Genomic DNA, 19,660 nt, shown 5'->3' on the forward strand with positions numbered 1-19,660 from the left:
AAAAACAGAGCAGAGACACACCGAGAGAAGAAATCGGATCTTTTTTGAATGCCAACCTTCACTGAGGACATTGATGTTCAAAGTACAATAAAAAACAGACATAGTGTTAAAAAGTGTTATGAAAGACATATTAAAAGCCACATCAATCAATCAATCAATCAATCAATCAATCAATCAATCAATCAATCAATCAATCAATCAATCAATTACATCCTGGATTTCTGTGAGGAATCAACTTCAATGATTTACATGCCAAGCGACCATGAAGTGAATATATTTGTTTTTTAATTCAGTATTTTTTACATTTATTACGTAGAAATTCATACATTTTGTATTTTCTCAATAAATAAGTTATAAAATTCTCCCATAAAAACTATCTCTACTATTGTAGCGGCCGAGAGGCAGGAACAGAGTCTAATAACGCTCTTAACTAATTAGTGCTGCTGTTCTAATTGTTAGTGTTATGTGTTGTGTAGTTCTATTAGTTTCTGTTTATTAGTTGTTGTTGTTCTTCTTCTTCTTATTGTTTGTGTTGAAGGAACATGTTGTTCAGAGTTGAGTGACGTCAGGTGAACTTCCATGTTTACCTGCTGTTACTGTTTTTGAATAATAAGAGTTTTTCACACTGTGTGTTCATGTTAAGAAGGTTTTCCAGTGTAAAATGTACTTTAGTACAATAAATGAAAAACGGTGGTGATCGGTTTCTTTTAGCTCCTGATGAACCTGGATGGACTGAAGTCCTGATTCTACTGTGTGAGCAGGTCAGGACCTGTCTGAAAGGTCTCCTACTCACAAGTCCTGTACTGGGTCACAGTCCCTCAGGTCTCCCCCCAGAGCTCCAGGGTGTAGATCCTCACTGCTCCACTTCAATCCACTCACACACTCTGCAGAAATATTTCAAAGTAAACTGAGAGAAAACGTTTCTAGAAACCGACCTGTTGTTGATCAACTCCTGAACCAATCAGATCTTAGATCAGGTGAGAGTCAGATGACTGTACTGTTGTCATGGTTACAGCATCCAGATTTATGTTAAAAGTTAAACGTGAACTTGTCATGACTTGATATGTAGAGGGACATGAAGGTGATATGAAATTATTATAACACTGTCATAGAATATGTTACTGAACATTAAAACCCCCTCAGGGTCTCACCCAGAACATTCAATCTAAGAAGAAATATCTGACATTTACCAAAAATAACAGAACATTTAAAACTAAAACGTTTCATTTTATTGTATATAAATAATACATTTAATAATAATCTCAAATAATAAAAGATATTTCTCTTGTTGCTTTACAGGTAGAATTGATGGTACAACTGCTGTATTAGATTACATTGGATTGAAGGTACGTCGTCTATAAACCCCAGGGTCACTGGTTAGATTCCTGGTCCCACCTGCTATAAGCTAAAGTGTCCTTGAACAAGACAACTTAAATACACATAACCAATCACATCAATACAGAAAAACTCAATATATATACAGAATATGTAAAATATGTAAAATAGATGAATGAAAATGGGTTTATATTTATAGCCTATTGTGGAATGACAGCAAGTATACGACACAACTATCACTTCCCCCACCCCTTACAGAGGGGGAAGGAATTGTACAGATTGATGGTCACAGGTAGAAAAGATCTCCTGTGGTTCTCTGGTGATCATTTAATGTTAATAAGTCTTTGGCTGAAGGTGCTCCTCTGTCCAACACACTGTGCAGTGGGTGGGAGAGATTGTCCAGGATTGAGAGGAGTTTAGACAGCATCCTCCTCCAGGTACAACATGTAGAGGGTCCAGCTCCACCCCCAGAACAGAGCCAGCCATCCGGATCAGTTTTTTTAGTCTGTTAGTGTCTGACACCTTCATGACCACCACAGACTCATAAAACATCAGCAGCATGGTGCTGCAGACGTTGAAGGACCTCAGAAAGTACATCCGGCTCTGAGCCTTTTTGTACAGTTCTGCTGAGTTCTTAGTCCAGTCCAGTTTGTTATCCGACCTGTTAACCCTGCATGTTTTTAAATTTCTCTCCCAGCAGTGCAGGTTAGATGGTGTTGAAATAAAAAAACATGATCCTCACTAAGCCCCCAGGCTTGTCCAGGTAGGTGTAGGTGCGATGGAGCAGATTTATGATGGCGTCATCCACTCCACTATGGGATTGATAAGGAAACTGGAGGGGGTCAAGTGAGGGTTTGACCAGAGGTCGGAGGGACTCCAGGATCAGCCTCTCAAAAGCCTTCATGATGTGTGAGGTCAGAGCCACTGGTCTGTAGTCATTGAGGACTCTGGGACATGGCGTCTTATTTACAGGTAGAATTGATGGAAGAACTGCTGTATTAGATTACAGTGGATTGAAGGTGCGACAGTCGTTTATAAACCCCAGGGTCACTGGTTAGATTCCTGGTCCCTGATGCTATAAGCTAAAGTGTCCTTGGACAAGACACTGACACCCACAGTAGTGCTGTCCAAACTGGAACACTGCTGAGATGTTTCTACATCTTGACTAAAGGCCTCTACATTAATTGGACATGCAGACTGTACCACAAACCAGAAACCATGAGGTCCAACAGACTGTCTGTATATCAACACAGATCAGGAGAAGGCTACGAAAAGATTCTGCTGCCCTGAAGGTTCAAAGTGCACAGTGACCTCCATAACTCTCAAATGGATGATGTTTGGCTCAGAGGACAAAACCCTGAGAGGTGAGAACCTGATTCCACTGAGCTCCAGAGATCCTGTAGATCACTGCAGCTCTTCACTGACACTGGTTTTATGTCGTACATCATTTTTGATTTAAACTGTAGTGAAGACAACATTTTATAAACTGCACAGTATAAATAAATAAATACTGATCAGCTCATAGAAAATCTACTGTCCCATCATGCTGCATTAGATCCACTGTGCTTTGTTTCAGCTGTTGGTCCTCGTCCATGAAGTCCGTTTTCAGTCTGATGTTCTGATCCAACTGTGACCAAGAGAGAGAATCAACAGTAAAGACATCACAGAGGTATGAGAGACAGTTGGAATTACATTTACATTTTAGTCATTTAGCAGACGCTTTTATCCAGGGTAGGGTACAATGGCAGGCAGGGTAAGTGTGAGAAAGTCTTGCCTAAGGACCCCTACTGGAGGTAGGCCACAGGTGGGATTTGAACCCTCTAAATTTTTGTTGCTTTCCTTTGTGATAAAATATTAAATAATACCAATATAATTACTGAGATAAACTCAAACTGTTTCCATCTCCTACAGTTTAAACGCTACAGTTTCAAACTTAGAGTAACAAACATACCTCTGTGGGATTGACTGGATCTTCTTCTGTGCCTATAATAAAACAAATCACAGGAATTATTTAGTGCTGAATATCATCATCTATCAGAACATGTGACACATGTTGATTGTCTGAATGCAAATCTTACCTGAATGTTTTTTTACTTGTGTTTGAAGTAAAATACAACTGCAGCCAATATGACAATTAATAAAAGAAGCACATAAATGCTTAACAAAATTATTTTCTTATTTAAACTGTGTTGTCCACATTTAGCATCCGTTGAAGTTGTTCCTGGTTTTAACAGCTGAAGGTTTTTTGTTTCACATCTGAAATGACAGAGAGATGTTTTGTCCATTTGTAGGATCTGTGTGAATTTACTGCTGCTGTAAGAAACCAGGTTTGTCCACGACTGATGTGAAGCTTCACTTACTGTGTGTGTGATCGACAAGATGGAAATGTTCCATCTGAAAATGATCCATCACTGCAGTCAGAGCACACAGAGTCTGTGGAGGCTGTTCCTGGACACACACAGGTTACACAGTCACTTTAAACCAGTTCAGTAGACGTGTATTATAAACACATCATGTTATTACATTTAATCAGACCTGGTTTCAGGTGTGGAACAGTTAAATCCTGTTGAACAAACAATCAGCTTCAAACCAGTAGTGTAGTAGTGACACAGTTAGAAAACACACAGGTGAATGTTTCAGAGCTTTTTTAACTGCATCTATCAGATGGAAAAGGTTTAATACAACCTGCTGCTGGACCTGTGTTCAGAGTGTTGGAGTCTTTAAAGACTTTATGAACAAAGTAGAAACTGCAGAGGGCTGTAGGTCATCAATGTTTAATTCACCATCATTCAATTATCACCTAATGTCTCAGAGGAATTAAAACTAAACAGAGCTCATTAGAAAACAAACTGATGGAAATCTAACAGGAAAATCTCAGAAGATACTTTACTGGTGTTCTCAGTTCAAATGTACACAAACCAACCTTTCTGACTGATGTACTGTCCTGGTTCACAGCTTCTGTGTTTCTGTGCTGCTCTACATCCGTTATCTGAAGGGTCCACACAGAAAAATCCTTCCAGTGGTTCACAAACTGTATCAGATGCTGTTGTACATGAACTCTTCATCTTCAGACCAGAACCTGTAAAGACAAGTAGAGAAAACAGGTTTAATCTACTGGAGACCAACAACTTGTAGTTTATAACTAGAAAAACTAAAGATAATTTCCGACAACAGGTTCTAAAATGTATGAAAACATTAAAAACACATCAGCATAAATCACTTGTCTAGTAAATGTTTGATTCATGGAGATTAACACCGTCACTGTCAAAAACTACACAGTGGTGTAAAAAGATGGAGGGAACCACTGACTTCTACATTCAGTTCAAACTCTTGTAACAGTCCTCATGATAAATATGATGAAAATATTGTTGCTGATTGAAAACTAAGAAAAGAAAAAGTGAGATGGCTGTGGTTCATGAGCTGAAGCCAACTGTGGGATCAGCGGTTCGATCCCCTGCTTCTCTCAGATCCACAGGACCTGATGGGTCAGTGTGTGAATGGTTGAATGAGAAGTAACACTGTAAAGACTTAGTTATTACTAATAATTAGGATGATTAACAAAAATCTACCTTCATCACATGTTCTGCAGATAAAGCATCGTCTACGTGCAGTAAGTTGATTCATGTAGGTTCCCTCCAAACAGGGCAGACAGGAAGTGGGTCTTGACTCTGAACAATCGGTTCTAACTCGACTTCCTGTAGAAAAGAAGAAAAGATGAACTTGATAAAGTATCATGAACGTCTACTTAACAAAGATGTTACTTCTACAGTGAAATGTTCCTTTATCAAACACTTGGATCTTACCAGGAAGACACATGTGACAACATTCATTTCCAACCTGATACTCTGCTAGATTACATGTGAGTGTTTGTCCACTGAAGACTTTTATCATTAGAATCTGTGAGAAGAAGAACAGAGTTTAGTTTAAATGAAACCTGGTTTAAATTCTGAGTCTGTCAAGAACTGACCTGAGTGACTCCAGCAGAGAAAAATCAACTTAATGAAAAGATGAACAGAAACACGATGAGGTGGAAAAGAAGGAGCTGAGAGATAAAGGAAGTGGAGGAGGACGCTGAAGGAAACAGGAGAGAAGAGCCCTGAGGAGACAAAGGGGAAAAGAACCTCGTGGAATAGTTTAAGGAAACTTGATCCAGGATCAGTTTAAAGATTTATTTCTATCCACATATCAGAGTTGTAATTTTCATCCACATTTACTGCACATGTGCAGACACCCTGAACACATCACATCAGTTTCCACACATCAAATAACATCTACCAACAAAACAGGATTAACATTTATCACAATGAATCAACTCAACAAGTTCGATGAATTACTGAGAATGTTTCTAGTTATTTAGAGAAACAAACTGTTTTACCAGCAAAGATGCTGCAGACAAATGTTTTCTTGTCACAGTCATTTTAAAGAGCGGCTTTCTTGAGATGTAGACACCATCTCACATGTGGGAAAAGGTGAGTTGTAAAATCCAAATCAGAAGATTAAAACCTGAAAACAGAAGGAAATCATATAAAACTGCACCAATCAGTGAAACCTGGTTACTGAGTGTCAGAGATCATCATGATTTATTTATGGAAAGCAGGAAATAAAAGTGAAATAGATAATAATAAAACAAAACGTTCCACCTTTAGGTAACAGAGACCATTGGTCTATAACTTTAATTAATGATTAGAAACCTGCCTTTGTCTCATTGTTACAGTTCAAAGTTTGTTTGTGTTTCCTACTGATTAAAGGTCAAGTTTCTGAATATAAGAAATTAAATGTCTTCAGTAACTACAGAACAGAAATTACTTTATAGTACAGAACTTGTTCTGTTCTGTTCTTACAGTACATGTGGTAGAAAAAAAAATACTCATGTATTAAATCCTGATTCTGTTGTTTTACTGTAGTTTGGAATCAGTACAGTCAAAAACCTGAGTCCACTTCCGGGTCTAAAACCTGACGAAAAATCTATGCAGTGACACCCAGTGTTCAACATGTGAATAGCACTTGATCTATTGTCCCCTACGTATTTTTATACACATGTTCATACTATATTTTGTAAGGTCTTAAACCCTAAACACTGTAAAGTGCTTTGAGATGATATACAAATAAAACAGTTGAATTCAATTGTAGGGGAATTAACATCTTCAATGAAAAAACAAAACAAAACAAACAAAAAAAAAAAAAAACAGTCTTCAGTAGGTGATGTGAACAGAGCCTGAATGAACTTAACAAGTTCTTCAACAGGTTTAAAGCTGCTACAAATGCAGCCCATCTTCCTACAACCCCTCCTCCTCCTCAATGTCTACTCAACTCCTCTTCCTACACCTGTGTGCATCTCCACCCCTGCAGCTACGCCCCCTCCATCACCTGAGTAGGCTCCACTATCTGTCACAGTAACAGGCTCTGCAGGTATAAAGACAGTGATGTGGGAAGACAGTGGGTGCACATGGTGCATGGAGGCTGCTCAACCTCTCCAAAGGTAACAACCCACTTTAATGGGTAGGAGGGATTGACAGAGGTCTGATTATTAGATCCGTCACTTCCATTGCAGCTGAGGAGATAAACTTGTGTCTCTAACCAACTAACTTCAGACTCAAGAAGCTACTTGATGAGCAGTAAAACGTTTCAACTTAACAGGAAACAAATCCAGTTGTAGAGATTCATCTACAGACAAGTTCAGTTGGATTCCTGAGAATCTTCACAGTTCAACAGTTTTACTTATGAGTCTATGTGGGACTTGAACTTCCTCTAAAAGTAAGTTCGATGTTTTCAGTAGAAGAGAATCTGTTAGAACATTACAACTTTTATCCATGAATTTAAAAACAAGTTTTACAATTTATATGAATGACATCAGTGATATAGTTCAAACATTTTGTCCAGTTACACACATTAGACCATTTCAGGTGTCATTATTTCCCGAAAACATACTTTAATCTTTTTATTTATCGGTTTCAATTCCTTGTTTTAAACACAAACTTTACCATAATTACAAGAATAGCAAGTATTTAAAGCGCGGCTCAGCTGACGGTAGTTATACGGTTCAAATACTGAACTGTACATATACTAATTTGTACATATACTGAACTGTACATATACTAATTTGTATATATACTGACCTGTACACAATCTGTACTGAGCATTTCGGCGTACTCATCATTTCTTCTTCTCTTCAACAGAACATTCGTGTCAAACCAAACTACATCTACTGTTCACTTTTACAAAAGTTTTAGAAACAACACATTTCAGCAGCAGCTTTATTAAACTGCTTCCTCAGACTTTGGTTCAACAAACGACATATTTTCAGTCACCTACCGTCTTTAATGTTAAAACTTTGTCTAAAAACACAACGACAAACATTTAGAGAAGAAAACTGTTTTACTTTCACATTCGTTGCTCCGCCCACTACAGACAGGTAAAGGTGAGGAACAGGGTTTCCTACAGAGACAAAAAACGATGATCTTAGTCATTGAATTTTTATCTAATGTTAATGAAAATCTGTGATTTCATGTGATCAACTCTCCTCATGCTGCAGGTTTTAGTAACCAGCAGGTGGATCCAGAGGGACAATCAGAATTTTGTTGAGGTGTCTAAATCACCTCCTGACATTGATCCTCCTCCTCTCTTATTAAGTCCAAAGTCTGCTGCTGTCTTTGTGACGTCATTATCCAAAATGCTGTAGAGGTTCAAATCTCTTTAATGAGTCGTTTTTTTTCCCATGAGAATTAACTCAAGTTACATTTAGCAGACAAATTCATCCAAAGAGACTTACAAATGAGGTCCGAGGTTCAAGGACAGGGTAAGGAGGTCTTGCCCAAAACCCCTACTGAAGGCAGGCCCCGGTTTCAACCCCAGTCTCCCACATGGAGGGCAGCAGTGTTACCACTACACTATCCAGTCGCTCTGGTAAATGCAGCAGTCTGTGCTGATGTCTCAGTCTGTTAGTGGCAGAGTTCAATGATCTGCTCCACTTTCATTAGTCTGGTGGTGAATGTTTCTTTTCTGGATGAAGTATCAGTTTGTTTCTTGTCAATCAAGACAAAGAAACACGTATATCTATAGTTTCTTTGTCAGAAATCTGAAGCTTATTGCAAAAAATAAGACTTACTTCCACATTTACAACAATAGCACTTCTCCAAACTAAACCCTTTCAGGTCAAATTGATTTTAAATAAAGCTGTTTTCTACCAGAAAGTAAAATGTGCCACCTGGTGGTGAATCTGCTGTTCCTCAATAAAATCTCAACCCAGTCCTTTTCAGTGTAAAACTCTTTAAAATGTATTGACTGTATTTTGTAATATTAATATAAATGTCAAATGTTGTTTTTATGCTTTTAATTACTTTCATATAATTAATAAGAACATTTAATTATATATTGCATATTTTAATATGTACAAAATTGGACAAATACTGTGTAAATGACACAATTGTAAAATGTCTGACTTATAACCACTTTTCATAAATCATAAATTCATAGTTCCTGAAAATTTTATCAGAATCATCAATCAGTCTCAATCTCTGATGGTAAATATATATTTTTTACTACTTTGTAACTATGGTTTCATTTTTTCTAAGTCAGAAAAGAATATGATCCTATAATCATCATTTAAAAACAGCACTTTGTATTTACTCAGATTATCTTTGTGTAATATTAAAATGTGTTTGATGATCTGAATCATTTAAGACACACACACAAAAAAAAATTTAATCAGGCCATCAAGTTGTCAATTACTTTTTACAGCTGTGTTAAGTCCAGGTTAACTCACAGAGTCTGCTGATAATTCAAAGTTAATCATTTTCTTTAATAAACAGACAAGATAATACAGTATATTTTCCATGCTAGTCTGCTGATTGAAGCCATCTGTCCGTTCTTACTGTGTAATGTTCAAACAGTTCTTTTCATTCCTGTTTATGTCTTCAATCTGTCACAATGTTGAGAAGAAGCAGAAATAGAACAAGCAGAGAAAGTTGCAGTGTTGTTGTTGTTGTTGTTGTTGTTGTTGTTGTTGTTGTTGTTGTTGTTGTTAAGTTTCCAGTAGTGGAGGAAAACGTCTCTGCTGCTGTGTTAGTGTCATCATTCTCCAAAATGCTGTACAGGTTCAGGTCTCTTCATTTAGAGTTCACTCAAGTTTTGTTAAATGCAGCTGATGATTCAGTCTGTTAGTGGCAGAGTTCAGGGATCTGCTCCATTGTCATTAATCTAGTGGTGACTGTTGCTCATCATTTAAACTCCGTCTTCTGGATGACGTACTTCTTCGTTTGACCTAAAACAAAAACAATAAATATACACGTCAGTGAAAACTCTCCGTTGTCCACGTGAAGTTAGCAAAAAGGAAGTCAAGTTGCCATGACCCAACTTCCAGATAATAAATAAAATCAACAAAAACATCTTAATAAAAATCAAAAACCATAAGATGTTTGTTGTCAACATAGAATTCTTACCTGTGACCTTTCGTAGACCTTTTTTTCTTCCACATGACCAAACAAATTCCACATATTAAGACAATTAATACAACAGACAGGGAAACACTTATCCCAGTTATTGTCTTATTTGAACTGTGTTCTTCACATTCAGCATCCGTTGAAGTTGTTCCTGGTTTTAACAGCTGAAGGTTTTTAGCTTCACATCTGAAATGACAGAGAGATGTTTTGTCCATTTGTAGGATCTGTGTGAATTTACTGCTGCTGTAAGAAACCAGGTTTGTCCACGACTGATGTGAAGCTTCACTTACTGTGTGTGTGGTCGACAAGATGGAAATGTTCCATCTGAAAATGATCCATCACTGCAGTCAGAGCACACAGAGTCTGTGGAGGCTGTTCCTGGACACACACAGGTTACACAGTCACTTTAAACCAGTTCAGTAGACGTGTATTATAAACACATCATGTTATTACATTTAATCAGACCTGGTTTCAGGTGTGGAACAGTTAAATCCTGTTGAACAAACCATCAGCTTCAAACCAGTAGTGTAGTAGTGACACAGTTAGAAAACACACAGGTGAATGTTTCAGAGCTTTTTTAACTGCATCTATCAGATGGAAAAGGTTTAATACAACCTGCTGCTGGACCTGTGTTCAGAGTGTTGGAGTCTTTAACGACTTTATGAACAAAGTAGAAACTGCAGAGGGCTGTAGGTCATCAATGTTTAATTCACCATCATTCAATTATCACCTAATGTCTCAGTGGAATTAAAACTAAACAGAGCTCATTAAAAACCAAACTGATGGAAATCTAACAGGAAAATCTCAGAAGATACTTTACTGGTGTTCTCAGTTCAAATGTACACTTTACTAAATCTTAAGTCAACATAAGAAAACCAACCTTTCTGACTGATGTACTGTCCTGGTTCACAGCTTCTGTGTTTCTGTGCTCCTCCACAGACGTTATCTGAAGGATCCACACAGAAAAATCCTTCCAGTGGTTCACAAACTGTATCTGATGTTGTTGTACACGATCTCTTCATCTTCAGACCAGAACCTGTAAAGACATGTAGAGAAAACAGGTTTAAACTACTGGAGAACAACAATTTATAGTTCAAAACAAAAAAAAAACAAAACAAATAAAGATTCTTTGTGACTTCGTTCAGAAATGTGAGACAACAGGTTCTAAAATGAATAAGAACTCAGCAGCACTGTACTAAAAGGCTCAGAACCAGATGTACTTTCTGAGGAGAGTCGATCCCCTGCTGTTACGAACGGACTAACAGGACCAACGAATACCAACAAAAAAGGTTTATTAACGACAGGAGGGCAGGAGACAAAGGGAACTAACAAACATGAACAAAGTATCAACATAAAACACTGTGGAAACACAGGCAAAAACTCAAACTAAAACTCTAATGACAACATACAAAGTACCAACAAAACCCACGCACTAAAGCGGACATGAAAGTAACAGACAAACTAAAAGTACAAAGTGACAAACCAAAATCACTGCGGCAGGCGGGCAAACGGGAACAAGGATACAAAACTAACAGGACAAAGTACCAACGAAAAACGCTGCATAAACGCAGACCAAACAATTCAACCTAACAAACAAAACAGAGGTTCCGGACGGATGGACGGACGTTGTGGAGGAGTAGTGTGCAGCATGAATGAATGGCAATGAGCAACAAACCAGCACCAAACTGAAGAGTGGAGAGTGGAGGAAGTCCATACATGGGGTGAGACAGGAGGGTGAGACCAGAACAAAACAAAACAAAACCCATAGACAGGGGCAGAGGGAGGAACTGTAACACCTGCTTCTCCAAGATCCACAGGACCTGATGTTGGTGTGTGAATGGTTGAATGAGAAGTAACACTGTAAAGTGTTTTGGGTCCAAAAAAGGTAGAAAAGTGCTATATGAACTTAGATCATATCCTGAATACACAAAGTATCAGCTGATATTAACAGTTTTAACAGTGGTTGTAGAAAAATCTATCATCACATGGAACCATCTGTTCCTTCATTGTGTGAAGTGTCCTAACTGATCCGTATTACAAGGCCCTTAGTTCCTGGACCTGCTGATAATTTTCATCAATACAAAGTCACATGTAAAGTCATCATTGTCAGGTCTGAGCTTAGAATTAGTTATTACTAATAATTAGAAACAGAAATCTACCTGCATCACATTGTGAACATGGGAAACACTGTTTAAGTCCAGTAGGCTGATTCATGTAGGTTCCCTCCAAACAGGGTAAACAGGAAGTGCTCCTGAACTCTGTACAGTCGGTTCTAACTCGACTTCCTGTAGAAAATAAAAACAACTAATTAACATATCATGAACATCTACATAACAAAGACGTAACTTCTACAGTGAAATGTCCTTTTATCAAAGTTGGATCTTACCAGGAAGACACATAGGACAACATTCATTTCCAATCTGATACTCTGCTAGATTACATGTGGTTGTTTGTCCACTGAAGACTTTCATCATTAGAATCTGTGAGAAGAAGAACACAGTTTAGTTTAAACAGGAGAGAAGAGACCTGAGGAGACAAAGGGGAAAAGAACCTCGTGGAATAGTTTAAGGAAACTTGATCCAGGCTCAGTTTAAAGATTTATTTCTTTCCACATATCAGAGTTGTAATTTTCATCCACATTTACTGCACATGTGCAGACACCCTGAACACATCACATCAGTTTCCACACATCAAAGCATCTACCAACAAAACAGGATTAACATTTATCACAATGAATCAACTCAACAAGTTCGATGAATTAGTGAAAATGTTTCTAGTTATTTAGAGAAACAAACTGTTTTACCAGCAAAGATGCAGCAGACAAATGTTTTCTTCTCAAAATCATTTTAAAGAGCAGCTTTCTTGAGATGAAGACACCATCTCACATGTGGGAAAAAGTGAGTTGTAAAATCCAAATCAGAAGATTAAAACCTGGAAACAGAAGGAAATCATATAAAACTGCACCAATCAGTGAAACCTGGTTACTGAGTGTCAGAGTTCATCATGATTTATTTATGGAAAGCAGGGCTGAATATAAAAGATGAAATGTCTTCAGTAACTACAGAACAGAAATTACTTCATAGTACAGAACTTGTTCTGTTCTGTTCTTACAGTACATGTGGTACTTTTACTGTAGTTTGGCATCAGTCCAAAACCACTTCCGGGTCAGACACCTGACGAAAACCTATCCAGCGACACCCTGAGTTCAATATGTGAATAGCACTTGATCTATTGTCCTATTTGGCTGCTCTGTATTTTTATACAGATGTTCACACTCTATATTTAAGGTCTTAAACCTTAAACACTGTAAAGTGCTTTGAGATGAATTCAGTTACAAATAAAACGGAATTTAATTGTAGGGGAATTAACAACGTCACAAAAAAAAAAAAAAAAAAAAAGAACAACCAGTCTTCAGTAGGTGATGTGAACAGAGCCTGAATGAACTTAACAAGTTCTTCAACAGGTTTAAAGCTGCTACAAATGCAGCCCATCTTCCTACAACCCCTCATTCCTCCAGTAACAGGAGTCAGGCTGCAGGTATAAAGACAGTGATGTGGGAAGACAGTGGGTCCACATGGTGCATGGAGGCTGCTCAACCTCTCCAGAGGTAACAACCCACTTTAAGGGGTAGGAGGGGTTGACAGAGGTCTGACTGTTACATCCTTCACATCCTCCCTTCAGTTGTTTCACCTGACGACCCTATAGAGATGGAGTTAAACCAACCTGGAGGATAAACTTGTGTCTCTAACCAACTAACTTCAGACTCAAGAAGCTACTTGATGAACAGTGAAACGTTTCAACTTAACAGTAAACAAATCCAGTTGTAGAGATTAATCTACAGACAAGTTCAGCTGGATTCCTGAGAATCTTCACAGTTCAACAGGTTTAGTTATCAGTCTATGTGGGACTTTGACTTCCTCTAAAAGTAAGTTCGATGTTTTCAGTAGAAGAGAATCTGTTAGAACATTAAAAGTTTTATCCATGAATGACATCAGTGATATAGTTCAAACATTTCGTCCAGTTACACACATTAGATCTCTTCAGGTGTCATTATTTACTAAAAACATACTTTAATCTTTTTAATAATCGGATTCATTTCCTTGTTTTGAACACAAACTTTACCGTAATCACAAGACAAAGTAAGAAAAAGTAAAGAGCGGCTCAGCTGATCGCAGTTATACGGTAAAAATACTAAAATGTACAAATACTGAACTGTAAAAATACTTAACTGTACAAATACTGTACTGTACATATACTAATTTGTACATATACTGTAATACTGACCTTTACACATTCTGTACTCAACATGTCGGTGTACTCGTCATTTCTGTTTCTCTTCGACAGAACATTCGTGTCAAACCAAACTACAGCTACTGTTCACTTTTATGAAGGTTTTAGAAACAGCACATTTCAGCAGCAGCTTTATTAAACTGCTGACACAGACTTTGGTTCAACAAACGACATATTTTCAGTCACTTACCGTCTTTAATGTTAAAACTTTAATCCAGAAACACAGCGACGAACATTTAGAGAAGAAAACTGTTTTACTTTCACATTCGTTGCTCCGCCCACAGACAGGTAAAAGAGGAACAGGGTTTCCTACAGAGACAGTAAACGAAACGATTCAATGATCTTAATCATTGAATTTTTATCTAATGTTGATGAGAATCAGTGATTTCATGTGATCAACTCTCCTCATGCTGCAGGTTTTAGTAACAGCAGTTGGATCCAGAGGAACAATCAGAATTTTGTTGACGTGTCTAAATGTCATCCTGACAATGATCATCCTCTTCTCTTATTAAGTCCAAAGTCTGCAAAAAAAACCCTCTCTGCTGTTGTCTTAATGTTGTCTTCATCCAAAATGCTGTAGAGGTTCAGATCTCTTTAATGAGTCGCCTTCTTTGTCCCATAAGAATTAATTAAAGTTACATTTACATTTAGCAGACACATTCATCTAAAGACACTTACAATTGAGGTCCGAGGTTCAAGGGCAGGGTACCCCTACTGAAGCTAGGCCCCGGTTTCAACCCCAGTCTCCCACTTGGAAGGCAGCAGTGTTACCACTACACTATCCAGTCGCTCTGGTAAATGCAGCAGTCTGTGCTGATGTCTCAGTCTGTTAGTGGCAGAGTTCAATGATCTGCTCCACTCTCATTAGTCTGGTGGTGAATGTTTCTTTCTGGATGAAGTATCAGTTTGTTTCTTGTCAATCAAGACAAAGAAACACGTATATCCATAGTTTCTTTGTGAGAAATCTGAAGTTCATTGCAAAAATTCGGCTCATTTCCTCATTTACAACAATAGCACTTCTCCAAACTAAACCCTTTCCGGTAAAATTGATTTTAAATAAAGCTGTTTTCTACCAGAAAGTAAAATGTGTCACCTGGTGGTGAATCTGCTGTTCCTCAATAAAATCTCAACCCAGTCCTTTTCAGTGTAAAACTCTTTAAAATGTATTGACTGTACTTTGTAATATTAATATAAATGTCAAATGTTGTTTTTATGCTTTTAATTACTTTCATATAATTAATAAGAAACATTTAATTATATATTGTACATTTTAATATGTAAAACATTGGAGAAATACTGTGTAAATGACACAATTGTAAAATGTCTAACTTATAACCACTTTTCATAAATTATAAATTCATAATTCGTGAGCATTTTATCAGAATCATCAATCAGTCTCAATCTCTGATGGTAAATATATATTTATTACTACTTTGTAACTATGGTTTAATTTTTGAAGATAGAAAATAATATGATCCTATAATCATTTAAAAACAGCACTTTGTATTTACTCAGATTATCTTTGTGTAATATTAAAATGTATTTGATGATCTGAGTAATTTAAGACAAATAGAAAAAAAAAATAAAACCAGGAAGTTGTCAATTACTTTTTACAGCTGTGTTAAGTCGAGCTTAACTCACAGAGTCTGCTGATAATTCAAAGTTCATCATCTTCTTTAGTAAACAGGCTTATAAAACATGAAGAAAATATATTTTTTCATGCTGGTCTGCTGATTGAAGCCATGTGTCTGTTCTTACTGTGTAATGTTCAAGCAGATCATCTTATTCCTGTTCACGTCCGTCTTCAGTCTGTTGTCCAAAATGTTGAAAAGAAGCAGAAATAGAACAAAGCAGAGAAAGTTGCAGTGTTGTTTTTGCTGTTAAGTTTCCAGTAGTGGAGCAAAACTTCTCTGCTGCTGTGTTCGTGTCATCATTCTCCAAAATGCTGAAGAGGTTCAGGTCTCTTAATTAAGTTAAGAGATTGATCAAATGCTGTTAAATGCCGCTGATGATTCAGGCTGTTAGCGGCAGAGTTCGGGGATCTGCTGCATTGTCATTAATCTAGTGGTGACTGATTTATAAGCACCATGTTCATTGACTAAATGCAAATCTTACCTAGGCCATTTCTTGTCTTGAAGGAAAATACAACTACAGCCGAAGTGACAATTATAAAAACAGACATTAAAAAAAATCATCCAAATTATTGTCTTATTTAAAATGTGACTTTTACATTCAGCATCCGTTGAAGTTGTTCCTGGTTTTAACAGCTGAAGGTTTTTTGTTTCACATCTGAAATGACAGAGAGATGTTTTGTCCATTTGTAGGATCTGTGTGAATTTACTGCTGCTGTAAGAAACCAGGTTTGTCCACGACTGATGTGAAGCTTCACTTACTGTGTGTGTGGTCGACAAGATGGAAATGTTCCATCTGAAAATGATCCATCACTGCAGTCAGAGCACACAGAGTCTGTGGAGGCTGTTCCTGGACACACACAGGTTACACAGTCACTTTAAACCAGTTCAGTAGACGTGTATTATAAACACATCATGTTATTACATTCAATCAGACCTGGTTTCAGGTGTGGAACAGTTAAATCCTGTTGAACAAACCATCAGCTTCAAACCAGTAGTGTAGTAGTGACACAGTTAGAAAACACACAGGTGAATGTTTCAGAGCTTTTTTAACTGCATCTATCAGATGGAAAAGGTTTAATACAACCTGCTGCTGGACCTGTGTTCAGAGTGTTGGAGTCTTTAAAGACTTTATGAACAAAGTAGAAACTGCAGAGGGCTGTAGGTCATCAATGTTTAATTCACCATCATTCAATTATCACCTAATGTCTCAGTGGAATTAAAACTAAACAGAGCTCATTAAAAACCAAACTGATGGAAATCTAACAGGAAAATCTCAGAAGATACTTTACTGGTGTTCTCAGTTCAAATGTTCACTTTACTAAATCTTAAGTCAACATAAGAAAACCAACCTTTCTGACAGATGCACTGTCCTGGTTCACAGCTTCTCTGTTTCTGTGCTGCTCCACAGACGTTATCTGAAGGATCCACACAGTAAAATCCTTCCAGTGGTTCACAAACTGTATCAGATGTTATTGTACATGGACTCTTCATCTTCAGACCAGAACCTGTAAAGACATGTAGAGAAAACAGGTTTAATCTACTGGAGAACAACAACTTATAGTTTAAAACTAGAAAAACTAAAGATTATCTTTGTGACATTGTTCAGAAATGTGAGACAACAGGTCCTAAAATGAATAAGAACTCAGCAGCACTGTACTAAAAGGCTCAGAAGCAGATGTACTTTCTGAGGAGAGTCGATCTCCTGCTTCTAGAGGACCTGATGGGTCAGTGTGTCAATGGTTGAATGAGAAGTAACACTGTAAAGTGTTTTGGGTCCAAAATAGGTAGAAAAGTGCTATATGAATATAGATCATATCCTAAATACACAAAGTATCAGCTGATATTAAAAGTTTAACAGTGGTTGTAGAAAAACTGAACTGTATCATCACATGGAACGAAGTGTCCGAACTGATCCGTATTACAAGGCCCTTAGTTCCTGGACCTGCTGATAATTTTCATTAAAACAAGGTTACATGTAAACTCATCATTGTCAGGTCTGAGCTTAGACTTAGTTATTTCTAATAATTAGAAACATAAATCTACCTGCATCACACTGTGAACATTGAAAACACTGTTTCAGTCCAGTAGGTTTATTCATGTAGGTTCCCTCCAGACAGGGTAAACAGGAAGTGCTTCTAAACTCTGTACAATCTGTTTTAACTCGATTTCCTGTGAAAAAGAAAAACAACGAATTAACATATCATTAACACCAACATAACAAAGATGTAACTTCTACAGTGAAATTACCCTTTATCAAACAGTTGGATCTTACCAGGAAGACACATTGGACAACATTCATTTCCAATCTGATACTCTGCTAGATTACATGTGGTTGTTTGTCCACTGAAGACTTTTATCATTAGAATCTGTGAGAAGAAGAACAGAGTTTAGTTTAAATGAAACCTGGTTTAAATTCTGAGTCTGTCAAGAACTGACCTGAGTGACTCCAGCAGAGAAAAATCAACTTAAAGAAAAGATGAACAGAAACACGACGAGGTGGAAAAGAAGGAGCTGAGAGATAAAGGAAGTGGAGGAGGACGCTGAAGGAAACAGGAGAGAAGAGACCTGAGGAGACAAAGAGGAAAAGAACCTCATGGAATAGTTTAAGGAAACTTGATCCAGGATCAGTTTAAAGATTTATTTCTATCCACATATCAGAGTTGTAATTTTCATCCACATTTACTCCACATGTGCAGACACCCTGAACACATCACATCAGTTTCCACATATCAAATAACATCTACCAACAAAACAGGATTAACATTTATCACAATGAATCAACTCAACAAGTACGATGGATTACTGAGAATGTTTCTAGTTATTTAGAGAAAAAAACTGTTTTACCAGCAAAGATGCTGCAGACAAATGTTTTCTTCTCACAGTCATTTTAAAGAGCGGCTTTCTAGAGATGAAGACACCATCTCACATGTGGGAAAATCAAATAAAACTGCACCAATCAGTAAAACCTGGTTACTGAGTGTCAGAGATCATTATGATTTATTTATAGAAAGCAGGAAATAAAAGTGAAATAGATAATAATAAAACAAAACGTTCCACCTTTAGGTAACAGAGACCGTTGGTCTATAACTTTAATTAATGATTAGAAAGCTGCATTTGTCTTATTGTTAAGTTGAAGGTTTGTTTTCTGTTTACACCAACAAGAGCAGTTTCTGAATATCAATATCAATATGATCTTAATCTGAATAATAATTCCATTAATCTTCATTTGTAGCGACAAATCACAACAGAAGTTATCGCGAGGCACTTTACAGTGTTTAAGGTTTAAAACCTTACAGAGTATAATTGTATGGGAAATTAATAGAAAACACAACAATCCCATCTGAGCAAACTTTAGGCAACAGTGGAGAGGACAAACTCCCTTTAGAGGAAGAAACAACAACAAGCAGCAAAACATTGGGCAAGTTTGACTACAGACACCTGTATGATTTTATTTGTAAAGACATTCATGAAATCATTGCTGCTGAGAGTTGAGGGAATACTAGGCTCAACAGAGCTATGACTCTTTGTCAGCCTGGCTACAGTGCTGAAAAGAAACCTGGGGTTGTTCTTATTTGCCTCTATTAATGAGGAGTAATATGAGGTTCTAGCTTTACGGAGGACTTTTTAAAAATATATTATTAAACTGTCTTTTCAGGCAAGATTCATCTAAATTTGTGGAACACCACCTCCTTTCCAGCTTACATGATCTCTGCTTTAAGCTACGGATTTGTGAATTGAACCACGGACCATGGAACCATGGAAATAGTATTGAGTATTAATCGGTGTGAGGCTGCAGTATTATCAACAAGACAGTCAACTTGTGCTGGAGTAAAGTTAGGATGACTGCTCTCCTCTGGCTCTGAAATAAAAGATGGATTCAGTTCCTTAAATTTGTCAACAGCAGTTTCTGATAAACATCTACTGTAGTGAATCTTATCAGTAGGTGTAGTAAAGTTTGGTACT

At 37.2% G+C, this 19,660-nt stretch overlaps 1 protein-coding gene across 10 annotated transcripts in view; it reads right to left on the reverse strand.

Moving 5' to 3' along the window:
- Nucleotides 1-2,215: 2,215 nt before the first annotated feature.
- The window catches only part of LOC113167941 (tumor necrosis factor receptor superfamily member 14-like), a 41,659-nt gene continuing 24,214 nt past the window's right edge, over nucleotides 2,216-19,660 (reverse strand). For 2 of the 10 annotated variants that reach the window (XM_033326061.1, XM_033326060.1), the window contains 6 exons: nucleotides 12,160-12,253; nucleotides 11,933-12,058; nucleotides 10,654-10,809; nucleotides 10,064-10,151; nucleotides 9,774-9,959; nucleotides 8,500-9,595 (listed from right to left, as the gene is read on the reverse strand). In XM_033326061.1, coding sequence (XP_033181952.1) covers nucleotides 9,556-9,595; nucleotides 9,774-9,959; nucleotides 10,064-10,151; nucleotides 10,654-10,809; nucleotides 11,933-12,058; nucleotides 12,160-12,253 — 690 coding nt within the window. In that variant the 3' untranslated portion in view covers nucleotides 8,500-9,555. Of the gene's footprint in view, nucleotides 2,963-3,286; nucleotides 3,319-3,413; nucleotides 3,592-3,695; nucleotides 3,784-4,258; nucleotides 4,415-8,492; nucleotides 9,596-9,773; nucleotides 9,960-10,063; nucleotides 10,152-10,653; nucleotides 10,810-11,932; nucleotides 12,059-12,159; nucleotides 12,254-12,576; nucleotides 12,705-14,253; nucleotides 14,360-17,740; nucleotides 17,867-17,969; nucleotides 18,064-18,133; nucleotides 18,263-18,541; nucleotides 18,626-19,660 lie in introns of those variants that run through there. The other 8 variants (XM_026368925.1, XM_026368923.1, XM_033326067.1 and 5 more) reach the window with 8 other exon arrangements.

The sequence above is a fragment of the Anabas testudineus genome, chromosome 7 (genome assembly GCF_900324465.2).
Source record: "Anabas testudineus chromosome 7, fAnaTes1.2, whole genome shotgun sequence".
Lineage (NCBI taxonomy): Eukaryota > Metazoa > Chordata > Actinopteri > Anabantiformes > Anabantidae > Anabas > Anabas testudineus.